At 38.7% G+C, this 26,169-nt stretch overlaps 1 protein-coding gene across 1 annotated transcript in view; it reads left to right on the top strand.

Annotated features, from left to right (window-relative positions):
* NELL2 (neural EGFL like 2) overlaps nt 1-26,169 on the top strand; it is a 155,483-nt gene that overhangs the window by 86,000 nt on the left and 43,314 nt on the right. Inside the window, exon 13 of the mRNA XM_059816768.1 lies at nt 395-520. Within this exon, the coding sequence (XP_059672751.1) occupies nt 395-520 (126 nt within the window). The remainder of the gene's footprint in view (nt 1-394; nt 521-26,169) is intronic.

Raw genomic sequence — 26,169 nt, 5'->3', positions numbered from 1 at the left:
GATGACTGCAGTGACTGTACAGGTACAGTGATGGATAACATTGCAGTGTGGAGGCAGTTGGTCTGCTCTTAAGGACCCAAGGTTTTTTTTTTTGCTCTTATTTAAATCATAGGAATAACATTGTAGGCACTTCAAAAGGAAAGATATAAGCCAATGTAATCTTCTTTGTAACTCCACTAACAGCTGTTCACAGAAAGCTTGTGCTGCTTCTCTTGTTTGAAAACTTCAAGCAGTGGTTTTAAAGGAGAAAGCCAAAAAACTTTCAAAAAATGCATTGCTGCTCAAGTAACTTTTTAGTCTAAGCCAATGTTGACGGAAGTGAATAGCAATGTATTGAAAGATTTTAAAGAACGCTGCTGAATTTGACTTGTTTTCCTCTTTGCCTTATTCACAGATATTGATGAGTGTGCTGAAGGACGGCACTACTGTCGTGAAAATACCATGTGCGTAAATACACCAGGATCCTTTATGTGCATCTGCAAAACAGGATATATACGCATTGATGATTATTCATGTACAGGTAAGAGCTGTATATTTGTGAAAGGAAATAACAGGATGATGGTATTTAGGAGCACTGATACGATTCTTCTAAAGTTAATCTTTGTTAGAGTCACAAAACCTCTACATGAAATGTTAAACAGAATAAACACCAAAATAATTACAAGGATACCATGCAGAAAAGCGAATGCATTTTACAGATTATGTGTATGTTGTGTATCATTTGCCTTAAATTGTATGGCAGTCTGGATTGTCTCATAGGTCTACATGGTTTTGGGTGCTGCTCAAAAAGGTGAAGGAAGGAGGCTGAAGGGAAAAATAAGAGAGCAAAAATAGTGCTATGGGTTACTCGGTTTCTATGTGGCATACCGGTACAACTTCACTTGGAGTATAATGACTCTTCTGCAAACTTTTGATGGAGTTAAATTTGCTGCATATTAGAAGTGGCTGTTTCCTCATTTTGAATTCTCCTGCATCGGGGAGGTTCCCCAGCTGAATCCTGAGTTCAGAGGGCAGGAGCTCTGCCTGTCTTGAGACACTGGACAACATGGTCGGTGCTACCTCTGTATCTTCCCTTTTTGCTCTACTGCCAGTGGATGCTCTAGAGGAGGTGTTGGGTTCATACTGACTTTCTGTCTTCTCGTCTTCTTTTATTGCAAGGTATTTTAGGGTTATGGAATGAACACTGAACGTTTAAAACAGCCTTCCACATCAGAGCCAGGCTGACTGCAGGTGTTCCTGGGAGGAATGTGCTTTTTTTGCCTCTGTACTTGGCACTGGTGAGGCCACGCCTCGAATACTGTGTTCAGTTCAGTTTTCTCACTACAAAAAGGACATTGAGGTGCTGGAGCGTGTCCAGAGAAGGGTGATGAAGCTGGTGAGGGGTCTGGAGCACAAATCTTATGAGGAGCGGCTGAGGGAACTGGGGTTGTTCAGTCTGGAGAAGAGGAGGCTGAGGGGCGACCTTATTGCTCTCTACAATTACATGAAAAGAGGGTTGCGGTGAGGTGGGTGTTGGTCTCTTCTCCCAAGTGACTAGCAATAGGACAAGAGGAAATGGCCTCAAGTTGCGCCAGGGGAGGTTTAGTCTGGATATTAGGAAGAATTTCTTTACGGAGAGAGCGGTGAAGCACTGGCACAGGCTGCCCAGGGAGGTGGTGGAGTCACCCTCACTGGAGGTGTTCAAGGAACGTGTGGATATGGCATTGTGGGACAGGGTTTAGTGGGCATGGTGGTGTTGGGTTGATGGTTGGACTTGATGATCTTACAGGTGTTTTCCAACCATAGTGATTCTGTGATTCTGTGATTTTCCTACTAGACAGAGAAAGCAAATGTGATTCAAAGATGTGTGGCACATTCTCTCAGTGGAGAAAACCGTGTGTGAACAAAATAGTACCCCTATTTTGTGTGCACAGGGGAACGTGTTAGCTCTCTCTGTAAGAGGATATATTTGTTCAGTAAAACTTTCTTGGAGTTTGTATTATCTAACAGTAAACCTGGCTATAAATGGATGAGAGTATTCAGAGTGTGGAGACAGCACTGTGAAGTTAATTTCTAAATGTATTTAATTCTGTCCATTATGTCTTGGCATTTTTGGGCATCAATGATATGTCTTGGTACAGAAACAGCTTCTTCATAAACTGGCATAATTTGCTTGGCCAAACATGCACAGCACTCAGGAATGTGTGATTTTTGTGCGTACTGTTTTACCTGTGCTTGACATTCCTCTCGCATACACTGGTAGGCATTAATTTACTTCAGTAGGCCCAGATCTTGAAGGAACAAGTTATAGGCTGCTTGCAGCAGGTCCTTTCTGAAGTAACCAGTATGTTTCTGATCATTCTGTCATGTTTTTTGCACTCTTGGCTGAGTAAAACAATTGTTTCACGACCTGCCAAGTGTGAATGTTGGGATTAATTTAGGACTGACTTTATCTAAATCACCGTGATACTTTTTCCACTTTGCTTCCCTTAACTTGCTGTTCTGATTGAACTCTGCAAATGGTAAACCATAGTAAACAACTTCACGGGGGCATTCGGTGCCTGTAAATATAATAAAGGTATTTCTCAGTACTCTGCATGCTGCATTCCTCCTATTTGCTGAAATGTACTGTTGTAGTAGTAGTGTAGTTCAAGAGCTTTGGATATTCAAACTGGTGTAAAACTTGCTGGAAATCCATTACAGTTCTCACATTCCAAACTGAGTTTGGCTCTACGTTTGTAAATAATAGTTTCCTGTGAAATCAGCCTGATGGGTGACAAAATGAATGATTTCTTTTCCACCTTTCTTTGATCAAGCTGGGAGAAGTTAATGCAAAAGGAAGCGAAGTAGATGAAATAGTTTTGTAAGTTTTCAAATCTTAAGACTTGCTAGGCCAGATGAACTTTAAGTTGCACAGTGATTTTCTGTATGTCTGAGCAATGCCACTTGCTGTCATTTGGGACCTGGAGTTTTTCTGGAGTTAAATTATAGTGAATTTTGGATACTGAGAGGCAACCATGAGGATGCAATGCCTGTTGGGTGCTAGAATTTCCACAAATGGCAACCCGAGATAATTAAGTGTATATGTCACAAAAGATCAGTATTTTTTTTCTGGTTCCACAATTACTGTGAGCACCTCTGGTGGAGGCACTGGTCAGTATGTAGAGTTATGAGACTCTTGCATGACATTTCCACCAAACAACTAGTGAATGAAAGGTTAATTATGTTTTAAAAATTGAGGGAAACACAGGATACATTTAAAGTCATGTGCTTTGATCAGTAAATGGCATTTTGTGCTTGTTTTAGTCTATATGAGTGACACGGAGCATTTACATTATAGCACTGTTTTAAAGCAAGTGGCAAGTGTATATATTTGTACATGAGACTGCTGTAGGGTTTTTCACCCCTCAGCATATTCTGTGCTCTTTGCTGGTTTTGCCATCTATTAAAGCTCCTGATTTCAGAGACTTTCATGTGCGCCCATCTGCCCAGATATAAATCTAAGAAGTAAAGTGAACACAAGTAGGAGGGGTATGTTGCTGTGGCTTTAACGTGGAGTTTACGGAAGTTTTAAACTACTGGATTGCTTAGCATTGTCTCTCCCAAAGAAACTAGGTCTATTCAGAGAACCAGCAAAAGCTCGGTGTAGTAGAAACACTGACTGTGTTTACAGGACATTGCTGAAAGATGTCTATGTTAATAAATCAGTGCAAAATAATAGTGGGAAGGAGTTTATGATGCTAATGACAGTACTTTGCTGTCCTGTAGACAGTCCAGCAGGTTTAGTCTAGGCTGTTATGCTTGGGTATAGTTGACTTTTCATAAGCATGATTTTCTCTTACAGCATACTGTGGTATTTTAAAGCAAATAGTTTACAAAAAACCCCTCATTATACTTCCCTTTATTGTTTTTGTTTGTTTGTTTTTAATTTAAGTTGAACCTTAATGGCATCCAGCTAAACAAATTACATCTAGGACTTGAGAAGGAAAAGTGTTTTCCAAATATGTTTTGTTTAGAGGATCAAGGCAGTAAAGTGTGTTAGGGATCTCAACCTGTGTCTCCCCCTTCTTAGCCAACCTTGCATTTGCTCTGTTTAGGTCCATCGATTTAATTTTCCTTTTATGATTGTGGAAAGCAGCAAGTAGAAGGCTTTGCACTTTGAGAATTAAGATACCAACATGTCCATGCCCAGCGCACCTCACTCTGCATCATGAACTCGCAGACCGTTCACTGCAGCTGGGAATTATTTTGGCTAAGCTCAATTTTCTTGTCATGATGGTGCTAGTTCTTGATGTTAAGGGCATAAACCAAGCCTTTTTATCTGGCAGAAAAGCAGAACAGTAAGGAGAAAAGCAATCATGATAGACCAAGGAGAGAGAGTTCTGCAAATTAAGGAGATATTTTTGAAAGGTTTTGTAAAGAGTACCCTGTTTAACTTGGTATATCTGTGAAAGTAAGGCTGTGCACTGTCCTTAATAGAATTTTCTGGGTTCTCCATATTTCTTTTTTGTTCTAATAATCAGATTTATTGTAGGAGCTGCACTGAATGCTTGAAGTATTCCACAGTCCGTACGGAAACCTGGAGTTTGTATCTGGCAAAAGTGGGAAAGATGTCTGTAAAAGAAATGGTATTTTAAAACCAATTCAAACACTGATACACAAAATACGTTTACTTTCCTACCATTGGATAGTCTCTGTTTTATGTAATTCATGCAGAAAGTGGGTATTGTAGGACATAACTTCTGCATTGTTACTTTCTGTTTTCCTCAAGATGGCTGGAAGCATCAGCTTTGATGGCATCAGTTCTCAGCTACTGCAGAAAGGTATTATAAAGATGCCTGTTGCCAACTACTCGTGAGAACCATGCCGCAGAAGCCTCACACAGACATTTCTTGTGCGCAAAGGCAATCCTGAGTATCTTAGAGGCATCTTGCTACTGCAAGCATACTACAAAAACTACCAAAGGCCCAGGCTCCAGGACTTAATGTTGGTGTGGTTGTGTAATAGGCAATTCTGTTCAAATCTCTCAATACTTGTGTAGATGCAGTTTGGTTTTTCCCAATGTTTGCAACAAAATTTAGTCATTCAACCCTTTTCTGTCTTCCACAGAATTTAAAGTTTTTGGCAATTTATTTGCCTCATTGGGCTTAATTTGCCAGCTGAAATATCAATGAAACTGAAGAGGAGGCAGATTTTTATTCCAGTTCAGGAATAACAAGAATAGGGCGAACAAGTGACAACTGGCCCTGTGTCTTACTAAATGTTAAATTTTTAAAATATATTTCAGGTCACACTGTTTCTTGTAATGCTGTGTAATCAAATCCAGTTGTGGAGCCACAGCTGTGCATAAAATAGCTGACTTACTGTAAGCTGGACCAGAAGCTCTGGTAGCACATCCTTGGGAATGTTCCAAAGCAGGAAGAAAATGTTCTGTAGCTTGGCATTAATATGACATTGTTTGCACAGGATAGCTGAAGCACAGGAAGGAGATGTTGAAAAATTGTACCTGAACATTGATTAGTCAGGTTATGATGTGAGTGATGTCCATACAGCTTGCCAGCAGACTAACGTAAAATGCCTTGTTGTTCCATTCTATGCACAAATATATAATTCAGCAGTCGTTGATCAAAATAAAAGAGAGACATAAAATCAGTGACATTGAAGGGTTTTTCTCCTGTATGAGACATTTGAAAAGAAATCTGTGCTATCTATCTCTGTCAGAATCCTGGACACAAAAGACTGATTTAGGCAGCGTATAGCTGCTTCCCAAACAGCTCCAGTCTCTTTCTTCCTGGCATGTTTATTGCAAGTTTTACAATAGATCTGAATTACATTCTGATTTTCACAACAAAGGATGTAATGAAGACATCAATTTCAGATTTTGTTATTTGTATTCATCTTGGAAGCAAGATTCGTGGGGTTAGATTGAGTTAGTCACAGCTATATTTACACACAGTTGTTCGTGACTGATTTTATGTTCAGAAATCAATCATAGCTATGAGGAGGGGACATGAGTCCTAAGCTGCACCCATATGCCAAATGGGTGCACAAACTGCAAATTAAAGGCATAAAAAATATGCCCTAGGCTACCATGCTTTCCTTACTTTGGTATCATCTCATTCCCCTTTCACTTTGCTTCACAGAACCTGAAATGTAATGATGTTGTGCTGGGGGAAGGAAGGCACAAAATGGGATGAGTCTCTGCTGGGGTAATTTTACATGGGTAACGGTATGGTCCACCATCGCTGTTAGATATGATTAAATCTGAACACCTTAGTATTTTCCTGGCATAGTAACACATCCTTACTGTGCCTGGGATTACAAAAATCCACAGGCTGTTTTCTTGTCTAGAAAAAAGAAAGTTTTCCTTCTAGAAATAAGGATGCAGCCAGTGTCACCTCCAGTCTTTCAAGCAGCTCTGTAATCCACAGCTGGTAGCAGTGCTCTGAACAGCACAATACATATCCTTTCCTGCATCATTTATTTTTTTTTTTTAATGGAAAAGGGAGAAGTTAGGAAATGAGAGATGAGAGCTCTCTCTTTTTCACACTGGGCTCTAACAGTGAGGAGTTCTGACTAGCCACGGTGGATGGTTAATCACATTTAGTCTGAACAGATGTCTTTAATTTCCTGCCTTGGGACTGCTCACCTATCTAAGAAACCCCTCAGAAATGGAACAGAAGAAAGAAGACCCTGTGGGATTTAGTGCATCCTCCCTAGATCGTATTAAGGCAGAGGAAGATGCATGCCGTGGCCTGGAGAAGCCCTGGATTTTCTGAGCCCCAGATGATTTTTAAGGCTCTGTCTCTGTGCCGTCATGTGGGCCACCTTCTCTTATTTTTTTTTCCTTTCCAGCCAGGATAAAATGGGGAAGTGACTCTGATGGAAGTGCTGCTGGTGTGCTCAGCCTCTCCTGTGGATGGGAGTCCCCGAGGTGATGTGGGGAAGGTAACACAGCTGGTGTTACCCTCCTAGAGAATTCCTCCCTGGGGGCTGTTTTGTGTTTCACACTTAGTGGTACTGGAGAGGGGGGCATTGGGGCTCTCCATGAGTACCCTAGGATGGTATTTTCAGTTGACTCTCCCTGTACATGTGGTCTGGGTAAGAGGATAAATGACCAAATATAAGGTGGACGTATGAAGTACAGACTGTGTTAGTATATATAAACTAGATTCTTTGAATTAATGTTTGTACATGCTGTTATCTTGTGGGGTTTAGTAAATTATCTATTATATGTTTCTTTTTTTTTCCTTTTTTTTTCTTTCTTTTTTCTTTTTTTGAGAGAGAGAAGTGGGTGATCTACAACTTCATACTCTGACACCTGTGAGGTTTTACAATTGCGCTGTACTTCAGCAGGAAATACATGTGAAGTCCTAACTGGTTAATTATTAAAAGCATATCAGGCATGTTGCAAATCGTGGACTACTTCTTCCAAGCATGGTCCAGCCATGTGAGCAGCCATGTCCATCCCTGCAGCTGCGCTGAGCTGTGTGGGACCACTCCCAAGCGTGGAGCTAGGTGCTCACAGCCATGTTTTAAATGCGTACAGACCTTGTAACATTTTTTCGTAACCTTTTTGCTAAATCCATTCCAGACAATTTTGTCTTTCCTTTTCATTTTCAGTTAAGCCAAGTCATGCTGATTTTTTTGCTACTGCTTGCTTTTGGAAAGAAATAGCTTAGAAGCCAAAGGAGGTGTCAAAATAGGTGGAGATTCTAAGTCTGTGAAGCTGTTAGTTTGCATTACAGCCTGGTACCATCATGTTTGTGTTCCTGGGTATGTTTTCTGACTTCTAAAGAAAATTATGAAGGATTTTTATATAAAAGACCATGACTGTGGTGGGAACATTTGCAGGGTTTGTTGTTCTTCAGTGAGGCATGGCTGCAGGGTCTAAATAGATGCAAGGGATGAACTACTTTTTCAGAAATGAAAGGAATGGATGGAATAGATGGATGGCTTTGGTCTTTGGGCATTTTGACCTGGCCATATGGAAGACCTACTCAAAGCAATGAAGGATGTGTTGGACTCACTGGGCTTTTACGGGGTGTATCCAGCTGGACCTTGCTGGGCCTCCTCCCCTCCACCCAATCATATCTAAGCTTTTATGTTTCTTGGAGATTTTTCTAACAACATTTTTCCCAAAATGCTGTAAATGCGTTCAGCAGCATTTACATTTTTTTTTTCCCAATAATCTCTCACAGTAAACTGAAGTCTAGTAATTGTTTCTGCATAAATTGCCAAGAAGCATGGCGGTAGCAAGTTGAGTGACACCTGAAATGTTAATTTTTTTGAATATTGGCAGCTCTGCATATTTTTCAAATCAAATTAAATCACAAATCTGTTGCAAATCAGAAAGGAATTCCAAGACCAGCATTAAAATAATTAAGGGTCCAGGGAGATTGACTTGACATATGGGAAAGGTTTAAGGAGAAAACTACACATTCAGCTGCATAATGATGATGAATGTGCAAAATGTAGGAATTATGATAACAATAATACTAATTAATAATTACTTGAGGGGTGTGAATAATAAAGGGGAAAATGTAGGGGAAAGGCCTGCACCACTGCAGATCAGTGGCCAGTAGTTTTTGACATGAATTTTTTACCTCTGACCCATATACTCTGCTCTTTAATGATATTGTGGGATGACTTTGAAACAAATGCACCTCGTCATAATATATAGAAAACAGATCGTTCAGTGCTCATGCATCTGGTACTCTTCTATCTTTGTGCTTTTTTTCCCATGCAGCCATTAATGTTTTCTCACTTTGGTTTTCCAACAGGCCACACCATTGTGATTTATTTTACATTTGCTTTGCCCATAGTAATCAAAGTTGTGTTCTTCCTAAGCCCTCCTGTTTGGTTCCGACCTTGTAGATAGCTGTCGCTTATAAACAACCTACATCTGCTTGGATTTCAGTTAATGCCACTGGTGATGTCCCCACTTAAGAAAGATACCTGTTGGTTTGGTATTTTGCTAAGCATTGATACATGGTGAGGTTTTTTGAGTGCGTGTTTGTGTGTGTGTGTATGAAAAAGGATTTTTAAGAAACATCTCTGGAATACTTCTGTCTCCATGCTTGCGCTGGGTCAGGAGGTGATGGGCTAATGATGTTCTCGAGAGAATGGGAGATTGTTTCTTTGAGAACTGGCAAATTTCTTCCACTGCTTTTGAACATGAAGTGTTAAAGGTACAGTTATAGTCCTCAGTAGAAATTGAAGTTACCTTTAGAGGCTTCTCTTCTTTCCCCGTCTTTGGAAGTCTCAGTATTAGTTTTGTACTTCTGATAAAAAAATCTGCTTTAGATGTGCCAGTGCCCAGTTTTCACTATCCTATCAGACAGGAAATAAACACATCTGGGTTTTTTTTAGTATAGTATATAGCCAAAGGCTATACTATGCTTATGGGGAAACAGAGGCAGCATCTTTTGCAATGCTTATGGAGCCCATCCTTATCCCCCAGATGCCCCCACTGTGGGAACCATCAGTCTGGTATCTGGGTGGACTTGAAATGCTAGTAACAGGGACCTGCGATTTTGTTGAAATAACATAGCTCATATACTGTTCGTGATTCAGATCCCCAGGTTATCAGGGGTTTTGCTGGCTGCCTAGTTGTTACCCTCTGCTTCTTGCAACACAGAGCTATTTTTGAGGCGGGAATACAGTCCCTGTCACAGGTTTTTTTTATTAACATAGTACTCTGACACACTTTGGATGAATGATTCCTCTTGGCATCTAGAAACTCAAGTTCATAAAAGTGCATCTGCCTGCGGGCTTCTGTGCAGGTTTCACTGGTTTATTTTTGACTCGTAAATCCATCAATTGTTTGGGACATCAACAGTCTGAGAAATCTCCTCTTTTTCCTATACTGTGCAGCAGAAGTGACATTTAATGGCAGAGATACTTGAGAAAAAGTTTTGTTGAATTCCTTGTGAGGATGCTGAAGGTAAAATCCATCTTTAACACCTAGGGCACAGGCCAGGTAAAATTCCAGGCTTGCAATACATTTCTTCCAGATGTTCAGGAAAAGTTCACTGATGGGTTCCGACGTGGGGCAGGAAATGGGTTTGCACTAGTATACATTGGCAGGAGATGGACTCCAGCTAGCTGTGAAGTGTGGGTATTTTACAATATCATGTATTACTAGTTATTTTTGTTCCAACTGTACATTTCAGTTCCCACAAATGAGTTCTGAGAACTGAAAGGGAATGCCTCTCCTTATTTAAAATGAAGAAGGAAATGTAGCTTACATGCGAGGAATGTGAGCTATGTTTTAGCACCTGCACCAACCTCTTCTAAGAGTGGTATAGTTGCCTGGGTTTCCATGGAGGAAAGCTACTGTAGGACTGATGTAATCCAGAGTTGAATGAAGTCATCCAGCTTCTGTGTTTAAAGCTGCAAGTTTGTCCTCAGTTAATTAACAGTATAAAATTGGCCTGCTTTTTCAGACACACAAGAGCCATCCACAAGTCATCCTGAAGGTAATAGGAGCCGATAGTGCTTACTACATTGGTAAATGAGGCCACATTTTAATAAGTGACTAAATATCGCCACAAGTTGCAACTTTATTCAGCACTGCTGTATACCCTTTACCCTTCATTGCTGCAAAGAAGTTAAAAAAAGAAGTCTGTGACCTCAGACTAGTCATATGCTTATAGTATGCCAGCTTTGTTACTTGAAAATACAGTAATGTGAGACACAATGACAACAAAAGCTAATTTCTTCCTGTTTATTTCCCTTGCCTTATTTTGATGAATTCAGCAACATTTCAAGTTTTCCTCAAGTTCTGTAGCTTATACAACAGCTGAGCTCATTGACTGTGCTTAAATAAAGACAGAATAATTGCACAGTATGGTGCAAGGGACAGAGCAATAAACAAGCATCCTGACAGGGGCTTGTTGTAACATCACTGGAGTGACATACTATGGCTTGAGTAAGGAAATGTTGTAGTCAGCAAAGCACCAGAGAAAACACATGCAGTTCTGTATTTATAATGATGTGGGCAAGATGAACCATCTGTCTTTTCCATCTCTGATTTTGGTGACACTGCTCCCTCCCCCCCCCCGCCAATTATATTAGAAGGAACGTGCATGCACATACGTTATCACACAGTGTAATCCAAACTCCACTGAGGCAACGGTGTCCAGCTATACTGTCAGGGTTGCTGTTAGTAATAAACATTCTAGAAGTCAGCTTGTATGCACAGAGCATTTTTAATTCAAAACCTATTTGATTCTGATTTCCATTACTTGGCCCGGTTTCATTCTGCTTTATAGTATGTCAGCCTACATGAACCTCTCAATCCTCTTTCAGGATAAATTTTCTCCAATATCCACTTTCTAGCTGTAAGATAATTTACAAAGCTAATAAAGGAATGATCATTCAGACTGAGCTTGTTGCTATGCTACTGCATTACTAAGATAAAAACACAAGTCATTTTTATATATCTGCTATATATTACACAACGGAACTAATTTATGTTTTATTTGGATTGAATTGTGTTATTGTTGACAACTTAGTTTGGAGGCTGTTTTAACTTGGAATGAGACCTTTTTTTTTCCTTCATAGAGGATACTTTTTAGGTCCGATTTCCTCCTTGGTTACTGACCCAGTTCATAACAACTGTTCATCTGGCTATGCAATTATTGCAGGATTGATTTCTCAGCTGATCAAAATCCAACACATTTTTAAAGGGTCTTTGGTAGAATATGATTTGAGTTGATAAATAGGAAATGTATCCTTCTGACAAAGATATGAATGTATGCTCTTCAGTTCTGGATGCTTAATTCTTTTACAGAAATAATTCTTTTACTAAATATATATATATTTGGGGTGTGTATATATATATACACACACACACCCCCCAATGCATTATAGAGGTGGATTCTCTGTTGGCCTTAGGAATAAAGGGTGATAAAATGTATGATATCAAAAGCAAGTTTCTAACTATTTTACATTTCTAAAGCTTCTGTATACTGTTTTAAATCTCTCTTTCTGCAGAAGCAGATATCAGAATTGATTATTTTGTTTTACAAGGAATATATTTTGCATTCTTAGGGTGATGAGGAAGTTTTCAATATATAAAAGGAGCTACAGTTATTGACTTGAGAATATACTTGGTTTGAAACAGTAACTCAGGAAAGAGTGAGATCTTTCATTCATGTAAAAATTCTGAAATTACAATATTTTCAAACATTCACATTGCTTAGTATTTATGACAGACATCCAGTGTACCTCCCATTTCTCAGTGTTCTGAACCCCTCTGCAGCTTTCAAGCACCCAGCATCCCTTGACAGCTTCTACACTGCAGTTATGTGCTGTGTCAGTACAATATGATTGGAAATTAGAGATGTAGGGCTATAGCAAAATGAACAGAGTGTATTGTAAAAATAGACAATCTAACAAACCATACAGCACTGAATGGATTATTCATTTCCATACCTAATTACATTGACTCTTCAAGTTAGAATTTTACTGAAGTTGGTACAGGAGATGGAATTCAGTTTGCAGTTAAGACACCCAAATGTAGATGCCTTCATCTAAGCTCACGTTGTAATCAACAGAGGTCAAGGATTCAGCTGGACCCAACTCAGTTGTCTGTTTACAGGTTCTAGGCAGTCATCATCATGGGATTAGCAGATCCAACACAAGACCTACCTTGTGGGTCTTGCACTCTTGAGTGACAGCTGGATTCAAGCAGACCAAGTTACCTCTTTCCATGGGTTTGAGCCCCTTATGTGTGGGCAACTCAATCCCACGTTAGGTATCTATTTTACACTTGTTGAGTTCTGTAGGTTACCCTGGCTGAAATGGGAACTTAGATGTCTATAACAAGATCTGGTTGCCCAGTTATAGGTCTAGTGCCTTTTTAGATGCTGTGATGTGTCCTACTTGCTCTCCGACTGCTGTTACAGTCTTCCTGTAGAGCCTTGTGTTACAACCTTTGCTCGTGTCTTGGGTACCTGTGAGGTGCCAGGCTAGATGGGACTTTTTAGCTCGGCATGTGTTTATGCAGTGGAACCCTGCCCAGTAATGCACAGGTAGACACCTGAATTTAAATACCTTAATCTGGAGCTGAATTGTATCCAGAATTACTGGCAACAAAACAGCTGCAGTTTTTCTTTAGAAGAGTTTAAGTACAAGAGACTGAAGAGTACATGGAGTATTGTCTGGTCGGAAGTTCTTCATCTGTTCATTCCAGTACTGGATGGCAGTTGTGGACTGTGGGAATTAGGATGATGGTAGCGAGAGGACAGCCAGTATTAATTAACAGGACATCCTTTCACAGCTGGACCTCCCCTGGCCCATCCTTCTGTGGATGATCACAGGCTGTGAAAAATGGACTGCAAAGATCAGGAAACAGTAGGTAGCCTTGAGGACAGTTTCTTTGAAGTTGTAAGGATCTTTCTGGCTCAGGAGATGGGAATCTGCTGCTGTCTCATTGAGCGAGCCAGGAGTGAAGGAAGTTGGATAGCTCACATCTATCATGTCTGAGCCAGCTGGTGATTGCCTCATGCCGGGAGAGCGTAGTCTGTTCTCAGAGGGACTCCAGCCAAGGTCAGTGAGAGACTGGGGCTACTGTATGAAGCAAGGCAGTTTTTAAAAACGGAACAGTGGAGTTGTTTAAGGTTATGTGGTCAAGCTATATTGAAGTCGTCAGTTTTCTACACATTCACAGTAAAATCAAGGTCACTGTAACCGTGATGTAAATTAGCCAGGTTTTGAGGGTAGTAGATACAGCTGGCAGTATATGGTTATAATTTCTGTCAGTCTGCTGTCATTCTACTGTTGAAAAATATTTCCAATCTTAAGATAACACAGTTGTAAGGAAAGACAGAGGGTAAGAAAGATAACTGTCTGTCAAGACTCGTAAGAGGAGAGGAAACATTTTTTAGTTTTGTCTGGGGCTTCAGAAGCCTTTTCTTTTAATATTATAGCTGCAAGTTTTTTCTTTGAATGAATATGGAAGTTTCCTGTTCGGACAGATATGAATCCCTGAATTATTTCTGTTCAGACAATCTGTGAGCATGGAAACTTTTAATTCTTTATAATTTGATTCCCACTGCATGCTACATGGCATGTCCAGTAATCATTCACTCCTGAAACAACTTATAAGCGTCCTTTGTTTTTTCATGAAATGTTTATAAGATATTAACCTGCTTTATGCTAAATGGCAGACTGTTTCCTTAACTCATGTTTTATACTGTCAGTCATTGTGATTTAGTATTTGTCATCTTTGACAAATCCTTCCTAGGTTTGTCTCCGCAATAAATCTTTATCAATATTACTCCCTTTTGTCAGTCTTTTGGACTGATGATTCTTCATTTACAAAACCAGATGTACTTTTGCTGCATCAAACTGCTTCTTCAAATTAGAAATTCATTTCTACAGCCAAAATAATTCAGAAATAGCCTTCTGGGTTACAAGCCTCTTTTCCAGCTGTGTGCTTGAGTAGTGGCCTTACTTGCGGTGCAGACCCCTCGACCACAGCAGGAGTTGTGCCCTTGCTAGTCCTTCTTTGCACGTAGAATTATGCTGAAATCTACCCTGAAATGCATTGGTGCACAAAGTAAACATATTTGGCTTATCCACTTCACTGACTCATCCGGTGTCTGTGTTCCTATGCATAAACCCAAAGAAAGGCTTATATTTTTAGTTCTGCATGTAACTTCTGATTCACTCTGAAATGTGCTGATGATTCTGCAGCCAGGCTGTGGCTGGTCCTGCACGAACACATAGCGTGGAAGCTAAACTGGCACTTCTTCTGGCCTTCTAATTCTGTCTAAAACTAGTTTGAGTTCCAGAATTTACTCTGTCTGTGTTTACCAATTCATCTAAATGAATAAACAAGACAGAGTGATTGGCAGGTCCTCTCTACAGCAGTCAGAAAGAGTGGGCCAACAAGAAGGACCAAATCCTACCTACTGAGAAAATATATTGGAACTCATCCTTAGGGTTTTGTTCTGCTGATGCCCAGAGAAGACTGGCCAAATCATCATCATTAATTTGAAAAGTCACGTTGATACAGAGGGAAGCATCACTCTCTATGCTGTGCTCCTGTGCAACATAATCCTAAGGTTCTTGGGTGAAATTTCACTTTTGCTAGTGAAGATACATATTGTGAGGCTGTGTTTCTGAAAGTATTGTGTCTATAACAGATAGTTGATATTTTTCCTGAGGACATTCTCAATATACAGAACTGTTCTGTCTTGTCTTTTTTTTTTTTTTTCCCTGAGAAAACACTAGTGTTTTTTAGGCATCTTCAGATCTGAACTAGAAAACTGAAAACAGAAATTATTTCAGAAATAATAACTTACTTTCTTGAAATCAATCCCTGTTACAATTTATGTAGTCAGATGTGCAAAAATTGAGGCCTTCCCCATCAAATACCAAAAAACTTTGAAAATTTCAGTGTTTCTCTTGATAACCAAGAGCTCTGTCAACAAGCTTAGCGATAATATAGGAGGCTGCTCTACCTAAAAGGTTTGTAGGAGTTCTTGTAGGAGTGTTTTTGCTTTCTGACAAGTTTCCAAATCTTCTTAAAAAGACTGTATCTGTTTCCTACTGTCGTTGTATGCTGCAATCTTTTCCCATCATCTTAAGTATAATCTCAGGAGAAATGGTGCAAGGAATTGTATCCATTTTATATTTTAAAAATGAAAGGCATTCCAGGGAAATGCCTGCAGTCAGCTAGCTTGATTCGCCTGTGACTCACAGTGCTCTAAATCAAAAGTCACTGTTGTCAATTGTCACAAAAAGGCAATGAGAATTAAGTATCTTGATGCTTTATCACTTAATTTTTTTATCTCATGTTTTGCTTTGGGAATAAGCATTTTGTGAAAATGTCAATGTATTTATTAATTTGTATTTTATACCTTCATTTCATTTACCTGTTTCAGTGTGTTTCCCTTGCAGTATATTAATAAAAGAAATGAGCATTTGGTTTAAATGGGGAACAGAACCTCATTGTGAATCCTTATTTTCTAATGCAAAATAACATTAGAGTGGTAGATTGTTTAATCATGTAATAAAAGATGAATTTATACTATCCCAAATATCTGTCTTGGCAGATATTGGAACTAATTTATAAATACTACCTAAGTTAATGTCCAAGTCACATGGAAATGGAGATTTGGACTGGACTGACAAAGATAAGCAGCTCTGAGTCATACAGACCAATCACCAGGAAAAATATATTGTCAGCAACAGTAATTACAGCAGGTAATTGTGTCATTTACCCTGTTACAGACCACTGAATGTGATGAGTTTGGAACATACCTTTGATGTGTCAGGGTTTGGAAAACAGTCGTAGAATCTTTTAATGATGGTGCATTTAAAAAAAATGAAGATAAAGGTTTTACACTGTTCAAAGTGGGCATAAACAGCCAGTTCTTTTCAAGATAAGAGGACTGATTTCTGGAAAGGTGGGGGGCCGTCAACAGTAATCCCTTTCAATTATTTTTCTGTGTTTTTAATAAAGTTGGAGTGAACACATGCTTGGTAAGAAGAATTGATTGCCTTGTTCCTAGTTCTTCAGAAGGTGGAAATGGATGTATAATTCAACTTAAGTTCTGTCTACATAATTTTAATGTTTGAGAGGTAAATATTAGGCTGTGGTTGGTGGTAGCCTGAATGGATATTCCAATCTGCTTTGAATACCCTGTGTTTATTCACTTAGTACACCTAAGCATCGGCTTCATCTTCGTTTGAAGTCCTCCAAAGTTGTTCACAGCATCTCAGCTTAAATCCTAACTTTTCCAAAGACGAGACTTATAAAGGAAGTAGGATTAAAAAGGTGAAGTCATCCTGGAATGACAGTAGTATTAGGAAAATGGAATATCTGGTCAAGGTTTGCTTTTTTTTTAACCCTATGGTTTGATTCTAAATTCATATTTTGAGTATTTAAGACCTGAACAATACTGAAGACTTAATGTCATCCATGGTTCTGCTTATTAGAGCAATTCATGGTGTTCTTAAATAGGGAAGCAGATTTGACGGCAGAATTTTTCAGATATGTAAAGTTTGCTAAGATGTGCTTATGCAGATATTTATTTCTCAATATAAAAAGCACATAAGTATCTATATATGTACATACAGAAATAATTATTTGTAAGCTTGATTGGCACTAGCAATTGAACTGTGGCAACAAAAGCATGGTGTGGGCTAGAAAATCTACCCATGAAACAACTAAGTTAGCCAGTGTCAAGTTTCATACCATTGCAGGGGGGGAAAGGAAGATGAAAGCTAGTTTCATTGCATCTCCATTACTATGCTGTGCTGTTTTTTGCTAGAAGCAGTGCAGACAGCTCTGCAGGGTATCTCCTGGCATCAAGGGCTGTGTCTGAACTGCAGAAGCCAGGAGCACTTCCTGGCTTCCAAGGCTGGGTATGTGTGTTAGCTCTTCCCTGACGCTGTGCTGTGGGGAGAACAGGCTGTACTATTCTCCGCAAGTGCTTTTGTTTCCAGGGAAGGCAGCTTAGGTGCAGTGTTTGTGAAGGATATATTTGCTGTGCTGTTTTGGTGTGCCTCCGTAAACTATCAGGAAGGATTTGCCCTAGGGAAAACTGGGAGCATCACTAGAGACGGTATCAAGGCTGACCTAAGGAAAAAGCATCAATATTGTTCTGCTTTACCATCGCTGAAGCGTATCTTTGTCCCCGTTTTCAAGTAGAGAACACTCTTCAAAATCAGGTGAGCAACACTGAAGGAAGGCCTCCTCTGCCTATAGAGCTCAAGCACTACAGTTGTCTTATCAAAAATAGTACTGTCCTACTTGATATCCAGTGAGTCATCTGAGTACCTGTCTCATAGTACCACCAGGGAAATAAGAGGAACCATCTTATGCATTAAGAAATCTCCCTGCTGCATAAGAGCACAGAAGAAACATTTATTTCCTAATATTTATGGTTAGGTAAGTTGCTCTAGATTCCTGTGGACAAGAGCAGGATCAAAGCAACAGCAGCATTTCATCCACCACTGTGGTGCCTCTCATTTTCTTCACCTGACAAGCACTGTACTTGATAATGGTAGTGGTGCTGTATGTTGTAACTGGGATTTTCCCAGGAGCCCCTGGCATGAGTTGGCAAACTCCAGTCACAATGCTATCCCAAAAAGAATAGAAGAGGGGGAACCAGCTGTCACCAGAGAGCTTTGAGTACGTCTATAGTTTATTAAACCAACTTTGGTCAGTACTTGATTGCTGGGACATCTTTCTCCTGTCCCTTTGTATATCCATCCTTCTGTTAACTCTGTGCTGAAAAAGTGGTGTTCAGAGGTGTTTTTGTGGACCCCTCTGGTTATGTAGATGGTCTGTAAGTTATTACTAGCGAAACACGAGAAGAGGCAGCAAGTTAGGAGACTTAGCAGCAGCTGGAGAGCCACTTCCCTGCTTTCTTTGTCTAACAGAAATATGTGTAGGATGGAGGCCAAATATCCAATACATGTATCTGTTGCTAGTGGCAGACTTGTATAACATGGAGCCTTTTAGTAAGGAAACAGCAAATTGAAAGAGTTAGCATTAGGAGAAGAAGTAAAATAAACATTTTTCAGTTGGCTGAGGAAGTTGGAGTAGCATATTTACAGCTCTAGTCTGGCTATTCTACTAGCAATAAACTAGGGAGCACTACTATAGATGTAGAATTTGCTATCATTGTCACTTTTGACAACATAATAGAAGATTTTGAAAGCATTAGTTTATTATAAGTGCCTGGGAGGTTTCATGTACAATACAAGTTAGAATTTAGAAAGATTTACCTAGGAACAAATAATGCACCTGACTAGATTTAAAAAAAAAAAAAAAGAAAGATGAATTTATGGAGAAAGTCGACATGATGAAATACCTTTTAAAAGATAGAAACCTTATTTTAAAATGTCAATGGTAAAAGAGACAAGATATTAAGAGATCAGTTTGACTTAAGGCAAGAAAAAGTGGGTGACAAGGTCACAGACCTTATGTCTGGACTGAAATTTCTTAAGGTGGGATTTTCAAAATAATTTTGCATTACGGTCCTGCCATTGAAATCAATGGGAGTTACAGGGCGATTTTCCTTTAGTGGAAACAGTTAGGCCTATGCTAATTGCTTTAGAAAATCCTTCCCTTAAACTTTTCTGTTCAAGAAGGAATATAGAAAGTGGAAGACATGAAGGACAGTGGAGATAAATTAAAGCTTTTTTAACTTCAGCTGTCATACTAAATATTCTTCCATATATTTCCTCTGTCTAACTGGTTGAAAAGTCTGAAAATTCACAGGATGTTACATGAAGTAACACTGATTAATATTACAATGGAAGCCTCCATGAGAGGAGTGTGAGTATTTTGCAAAAATATGTCTTGTTTCATGAAATCGGAAATCACGATTGCAACACACATTTTGAAGATGATGCAACTTAGGTGGGTTTGAGAAAGTTTAAATGATTTGCTGAAGAGCTGTGGAGGAAGATGGAGGAAGTAATGGTAGGCCTGCCTTGAAATACATATTTTCCCCATCAACTTGTCTATTGTGGCTGAGACTGAGAATATATTTGTCTTCCCTGAGTTCCAGGAGATCTTGGCACGGACTTCTTGGTGTGCAGATACCACAGGAAGGATGGACTGGTCAACATTCAAGTTGTGTGTTAGGCTTTTCAGATTGAGTCCTAGGGGAGAGTACACTCTGCTTAGAGCCATAAAATCTATAATTAGAGCTACAGAATTTGGAATTACTAGTGGACAATTCAAAGGGACTTACAGCTAAGAGTTATGTATTCCTTCAGTCTAGGAGGAAACCCAGAACAGGAATAACCAAAAAAAAAAGAAAAGAAAAGAGATTTTCTGCAAAGAAAAAAGTCTTAAAGTAAAAGGGTAGGAAAAAAGTATACATCTCTTGTAGGCTTTGGTGTGTGAAATAGGGCAAGAGGAAATGGCCTCAAGTTGCATCAGGGGAGGTTTAAATTGGATATTAGGAAAAATTTCTTCACTGAAGGGGTTGTCAGAGACTGGAACGGGCTGCCCAGGGAGGTGGTGGAGTCACCATCCCTGGAGGTATTTAAAAGATGTGTGGATGAGGGGCTTAGGGACATGGTTTAGTGGTGGACTTAGCAGGGTTAGGTTAATGGTTGGACTTGATGATCTTAAAGGTCTTTTCCAACCTAAATGGTTCTATGAAAAATAGTTTTCTTTAGATGGAAGTCTGTTGTGAAATAAAATGTAAAAATGAAAATCTTAGAATAAGTTTTCAAAAAACCTAGGGTGTACTAGGATTAGAATGTCCCATATTTTTGGAAGTTATATTTGCATGTAAATATGCAGTATTTCTCCAGGGATTTTTGGTCCCACGATCTTTATGTGTTCTCGACATTGGTAAAGAAGAGCGCACACGTTAAAAGTTTTGGTTCTCCTAGAGAGAAAAGAACTTCATGATTGGAAATGTGAGGTGTTTTAGGGACAGATTTCATCATCACATTCACTATCAGGATTTGTCTTTTTGTGAAACAAATTATACCATTTCCAAAAGTCCAGCTCAGTTCATGCCATGTCTTGTCAGAGCTTCAGCCACCTCAGAGCTTTCTCCAAAGACCTCCTAGCCTCACAAGGAGAGTGAGTGCGTGCTCCTGGTAATGCCTTCTCTTGATCAAGTGTTTTTTCAGCTGCTTTTAATCCTGCATCAATAACTGCCAGTAATATAGATTCCCTGTTACGTGTTCCTAGTAGTATAGCTAAGATGCAGTCCTGGAGCTTTCTCATAATGGATACGAAAAGGAACACTGGATTTTGGCCATATCCCCAAATGGATTTTCTTCCTAAGGTTTCATTACAGTTTTCTTGGTTTTCCTTTTTTATCATATTAACACCAAATATAGAGTAAGTAAATAAGCTAATAGATAAAAGAGAGAAGTAGACATCTGGATGAGATGATGGCAGCTGTTCTCCCTGAAGAACAACAACGGACTAAGTAATTACAGACAGAAACAGCATTTCAGAAAGCAGGATGGTCTCTAAACAGACCTTGAAAATAGAACGTGTACATGCCAGAGCTGTTTTTATTATCAACATAATTAAGTGAAAAAAGTAGGAAAATTCTGGACATAGATCTACAGAAATTGTTGTTTATGGCTGCACTGAAGAAAGAATTAGAAAACGAGGACCAAGAGCAGCATGGATATATGGGAGTGGATGAAGGTGAAAATCAATCAGGGTTAGCATCAATCAATTAAAATCAATCAGCAAATCAAAACAGGATTAGCAGTGAATAGACTATTGTAGGGAGACCAGGCTTTTCACATCCCCAGCTTTGAACTGAGGACAGCTGCAGGTGGTCAGTAATTAATGATTCATGACTTCAACGTTAACTAAGGGTAAACTGTGTGATGGTAACTCTATAAGTAATTAAAGCATGGGTTCCATTTTGCATTTGAATTAAGGAATACTACAGAAAAATGAACTGGCTCATACTTGAATTGAGGAATATAAATTCAAAAATTTAACATAAATATATGGAAAACGTAGCATAATTATCAATAAATTTACAGCATTTGCTCTTTGAAAATAGTGTACATATACTGAGACTTTAAGTAACCCTGCCAATTAGAGTTTAAACTAGTTAATATGGAGTCTTAAAGAAATTAACCATCTGTCATTTCCCAAATGATCTTAATGCAATAAGCCTTCCAAACTACTCATATAATTACTACTGATTTTTGTCTTGTACATGAACTACACGAGGGAAAAAAAGCTTGTAATTAAGATAAACTGTAAGTGAGCATTTAAGTGTGTCGGCTATTGATAATTCAAGTAACTCTTATCTGTTGTCACTGCTGTGACTGTTGTCCCTGCCACGTCAGATGGCCAGCTGGTCACCATGGTTCTATAGATCTATACCAAATCAATGGGAAGGAGACAGGAGGCTGAAAGTAATTTGAGTTCAAGAATACAGAGTCATTGAAAGGTGAAAATGCCTAATGTATTATCTCTATTTAAATTATTTTAATTTAATCCTGGTCCATAAGTTCCTCACTCAGAAATTAATACCTGTTTCATTGTGTTACAAGATTACAATTGGAGGGGTGTATTTTATTTATATTTTTGGGAACTTTTATGCATTTCTGTGCCTTGAGTGTGATCTCAGCTTTTATTTTCCAATGTTGTTAATGGATGGTTCAGGAAAACTGCCAGCATAATATGCTTTACCCATAAGTAAGTGATACAACTCAGTCATCGTTCCTTTTTGTTGGATTGGATTCTGTTGGTTGTTTATTTTTTTTCGTAGACATTTGCAGAATTTGGATTTGCAAGGCAAATATTGGGAAAGCATGCAGTATGCAAGTAGGAAATGCTATACAGACTTTTGTTTATTTTTAATCATGAAGTAGCCAGTAGGAAGGATAGGAGCTGATGTTGCATAGTGCTAGGATAATGAGGAGGATGCAGGTGACACACCTTGTGGACAGTATGTTAAATTTTACCAAGTTCTACAAGAACCTCTGCACAGATAGTGAACTTGGTAAGACAGATCCCCAGTTGTCATTGCATTGACATACATCACAGGATCTAGTGTGTCCTGATCAGTTTATGCCAGCAGTCTCATTCCCTAGGATGTGGTACTTCACCCTAGATACCCTTCTGAAGTAACAACTTTTTTGTCAAGCAAACTATGTGGAATATTCTGGAGTAGTATTTCAAAATGAACCAAAGTAAAATAAAGTATATCATCCTTACTGTATGTGCATATATATATGTACGTTTGTGTATATATATTTGTGTGTGATGTATATAATCCATTTGCTGCACACCCAAATGTGTATAAGTGAATTAATTGCATCATCATGTAATTTTTTGCATCTCTAAGTCATCTGTGTCATAAGAACTATTTAATGGAATATTCATATGCACTTATTGTTAATATTGTTATTACCATGGAGCAATAGCAAATTTTGCAGTTGAAATTTTTTTTCAGTCTAGAACGACCTCATTCCAGAGATAGTTTAGTCAATATAAATACTGTATTTAAAACTTTGGTTGATTCCCAGAACAGAGTTTTTATGAATTTTAACACTGTTGAGCATAGAGTCCTGAACAGTGCAAAATGGAATTTAGATATATTGGATTATAAAGCTTTAGAAGTAATCATTGAAATCAGTGCATTTGGTCTTTATAGAAGATGTTTATCCAAATTCAGGTTTGTTAATCAGTAAAATCTCTGCAAAAGTAATTTTTATTTCTTTGCCCCTGTAATACTATTGGCCTGTCCTCGTCTTTATTGTGGTGTGCAGTGAAATAAGTACAGAACTTTTGTTAAATGTGTGTCACATCATTTCTAAAGATCCTTGAAATAAATGGCCTCAGTGCTTCTTGCAGTGTCAGAAATATATTTGAACAGTACTGTCATTTCTGAATGATGTTTCTATACTGGTTTTTGAACTTAAAAAACATATTAATGGTTCTCTTTAAATTATTCTCTTATAAATTGCTCTTTTGCTTCTTTGTAATGCACGGTCCTATCTGCTTCTACAGTTCCTAGTTTGATATTTAAGATTGCTGAACTCAGTCTCTGCAATGTCCTTCTTGTTTAAGGTGACTTTCCAAGTGTTTGATTAAAAAAAGAAACCAAAGTGATAAGCATGAATTAATGAAGAGCACAACCCTTTTTATTATGACTAAGTATTTCTATCTTTAATAAAGCTGGACAGTCTGCCTTGTTACTAATAGAGAATTGTGGCAGAAGCTGTTTCTGGTGGCCTCTTTAAATTGGTGTGGATAGTGTGCCATGTGCTGGAAGAGTGAATGTAGTAAGATGCTTTATGTACAGGATTTTTTCCAGTGTAGTTTAACCATTTGTAATCAGTCCATAAAAGACCCAGTCCTGAAGTGTAGGCTGACTGCTCTTTAGTTGCCACTGTAAGAAGGAATATGAAATACTACGTTTAAATGGTTTTAAGTGTGTTATTGAGGCTAAGCTCAGATAATACAAAGCAACGAACCTAGATGGATTGTAAAATGTCCTGATTCTTTTTTTGCTGATTTTTTCCATTCCTATTATTTTAAAATCTCTGCTCCTTTAATTGAATCGCAAAATTTCCTCTTATTCGGAGACATTTTCCTCCTAAACAATGACACGTAAACATCAATCCAAGAATAATTTATCAGACCCATGAATTTTTCATGAGTTGCTAGTATTTGATTTAAATAAAAATAGACCTGAAGTTTGAGCAGATAACCACAGAAGTAGAAGTGCTGGCTGTTTTGATACAGTTTGGGTTATGTGCTGGACCCTCCTCCTGAAATGTTAGCAAGCCCCCTCCATGAACTTTCTTACAGGAGCATATGAAACACTGAAGTTTCTTACGGCAAGAGTAGGAAACCAGGTATATTATCTTCAAATCCAAGCTCCCTTACTTCGCTAACAGAAAGTTAATTTTATAGATACTGTATGCTTTAAGAAAAATCCATCTTAAAATACTCAGTAGTTTTTCTTAGCCCGGAGAGTAAATGTTAGGAAGGCACACTCAACTGCGACAGTCATCTTCGTATGCAAGGGACATACATCTGTGCAAATGGTCTTCAAGGCCCCGGTATTGCAAGGTGTTATAAATACGGTTAGTACCTTGTTGTACTGGAATACCAATAGCAAGTTTGCTGGGCATAGAGGCCAGAGCACTTGCCCTGCCCTTGGGTGCCCTGATGGGCTTTCAGAGATGCTCCAGCCACGCGCATAGGACCATTCCTCTTAGTGTGACAGTCTGTGATCACCTGCTTTCCTCTAATATACTCTTATCCCTAGTAAAGAGCTGCTGTGCGTGCCAGGGATGCTTTTGCATTCCTAAGGCATGGGGTGGATGGCTGCACCATACTTAATTTGTCAAATTCAGTGATTTGACCTGAGTTTCCCAGTGTGATGTATTGCTGTATAGACCCTACCTCCTGTGATACCAAGATAATGGCTTTGCAAGATATTTTGGCCTGCTGAGTGCATAATGTTTCATACATTTCCGTAGTTATTTTCCTGTTGTATGTTATACAGAACCTTTAAAAATGAGAAAATAATATATTTACTATTTAAATAGTATACCATATTTAAACAGTATTATAATATTAATACAAACTAAGAAAGCCAGGAAATTATTACAGTACAGATAATACTTTTTACTTCATTTGCGTGGTCATGACTTTATTTTTCTTTTATTTTATGGACTGATTTAGCATAAGTACTGTTTCAGCCAGCACAAGAGATTTCACTATGTTAGAAGGTCGGAGTCAAAAATTGTAACTGGATTTTCGAGGGGCTGGATCATTCGGGGAACAATAACAATTTTAGTTATTTATGCTGAGAGCGAAGTAATTAAGTCTCATGCTTCAGGGCAGAGGCCTGCAGCCCATGCTCTGCTGCATCCAACTAGGGACTCAGCTTAGTAAGTGCTGATGCCTCGGTGCCGAGGGCTGAGGAGAGCATTGTTGGTGAGATGAGAGACACGTAAGTCCTTGTTTAGAAGAGGGGTATTAGGTTACTGTTATTAAAACCCAAACAAACACTCAACAACAACAACTCACCAAAAAAAAAGTATCTAAACCTGGGTAGTGTTTAAAATTGATTAGTTACATTGTGGTGAATTTTTTCCCCCTTTTGAACAACAGGTACTTGCCATTACTAGAGGACAATTTACATCTACTGATGGATTAGAGATGTGCCATTCTGCCAGTTTTATACTCCTACAGTTTATGGCCAGTATTGAAATAGCAAGTTGAACATTTCCATAGTGATTTTCAAATGTTAAGAAATTAATTTTCCTGACAACTCTGTGGGCTATGTGCAGACTTCAGGCCTTATTTATGAAGGGGAAGATTCAGAGCAGTATGACATACCCAAAATTAGGGAAGAAAGAACATGCAATTCCAGATTTAAGACTTGTGTCAGATAGCCAGAACTGGCATAAGCTGCACTAATAAAATTTGCTAAAACCTGGGCAGAATGATGGCTATGAAAACCTCACATGCAGGTTAGTACATGTGTGCTGATTGAAATTAGGTGCTTTTATGTTCCCCAAACAGTCCGTTTTCCTGAAATTAAAATTTCAGGGGTCTGAAATTATTTATGGATAGGTGAATACTGTATTTAAAGAAAATGCAAGGAATATTTCCAGAAGATGGAAACATTTCATTTTGATGCCTACAGACTAAGATATTGCATTTTGAAAATACTAGAGCATTTCATATGGCAT

The sequence above is a fragment of the Gavia stellata genome, chromosome 4 (assembly GCF_030936135.1).
Source record: "Gavia stellata isolate bGavSte3 chromosome 4, bGavSte3.hap2, whole genome shotgun sequence".
NCBI classification, from domain to species: domain Eukaryota; kingdom Metazoa; phylum Chordata; class Aves; order Gaviiformes; family Gaviidae; genus Gavia; species Gavia stellata.
This window is presented reverse-complemented; position numbering and strand designations above follow the sequence as displayed.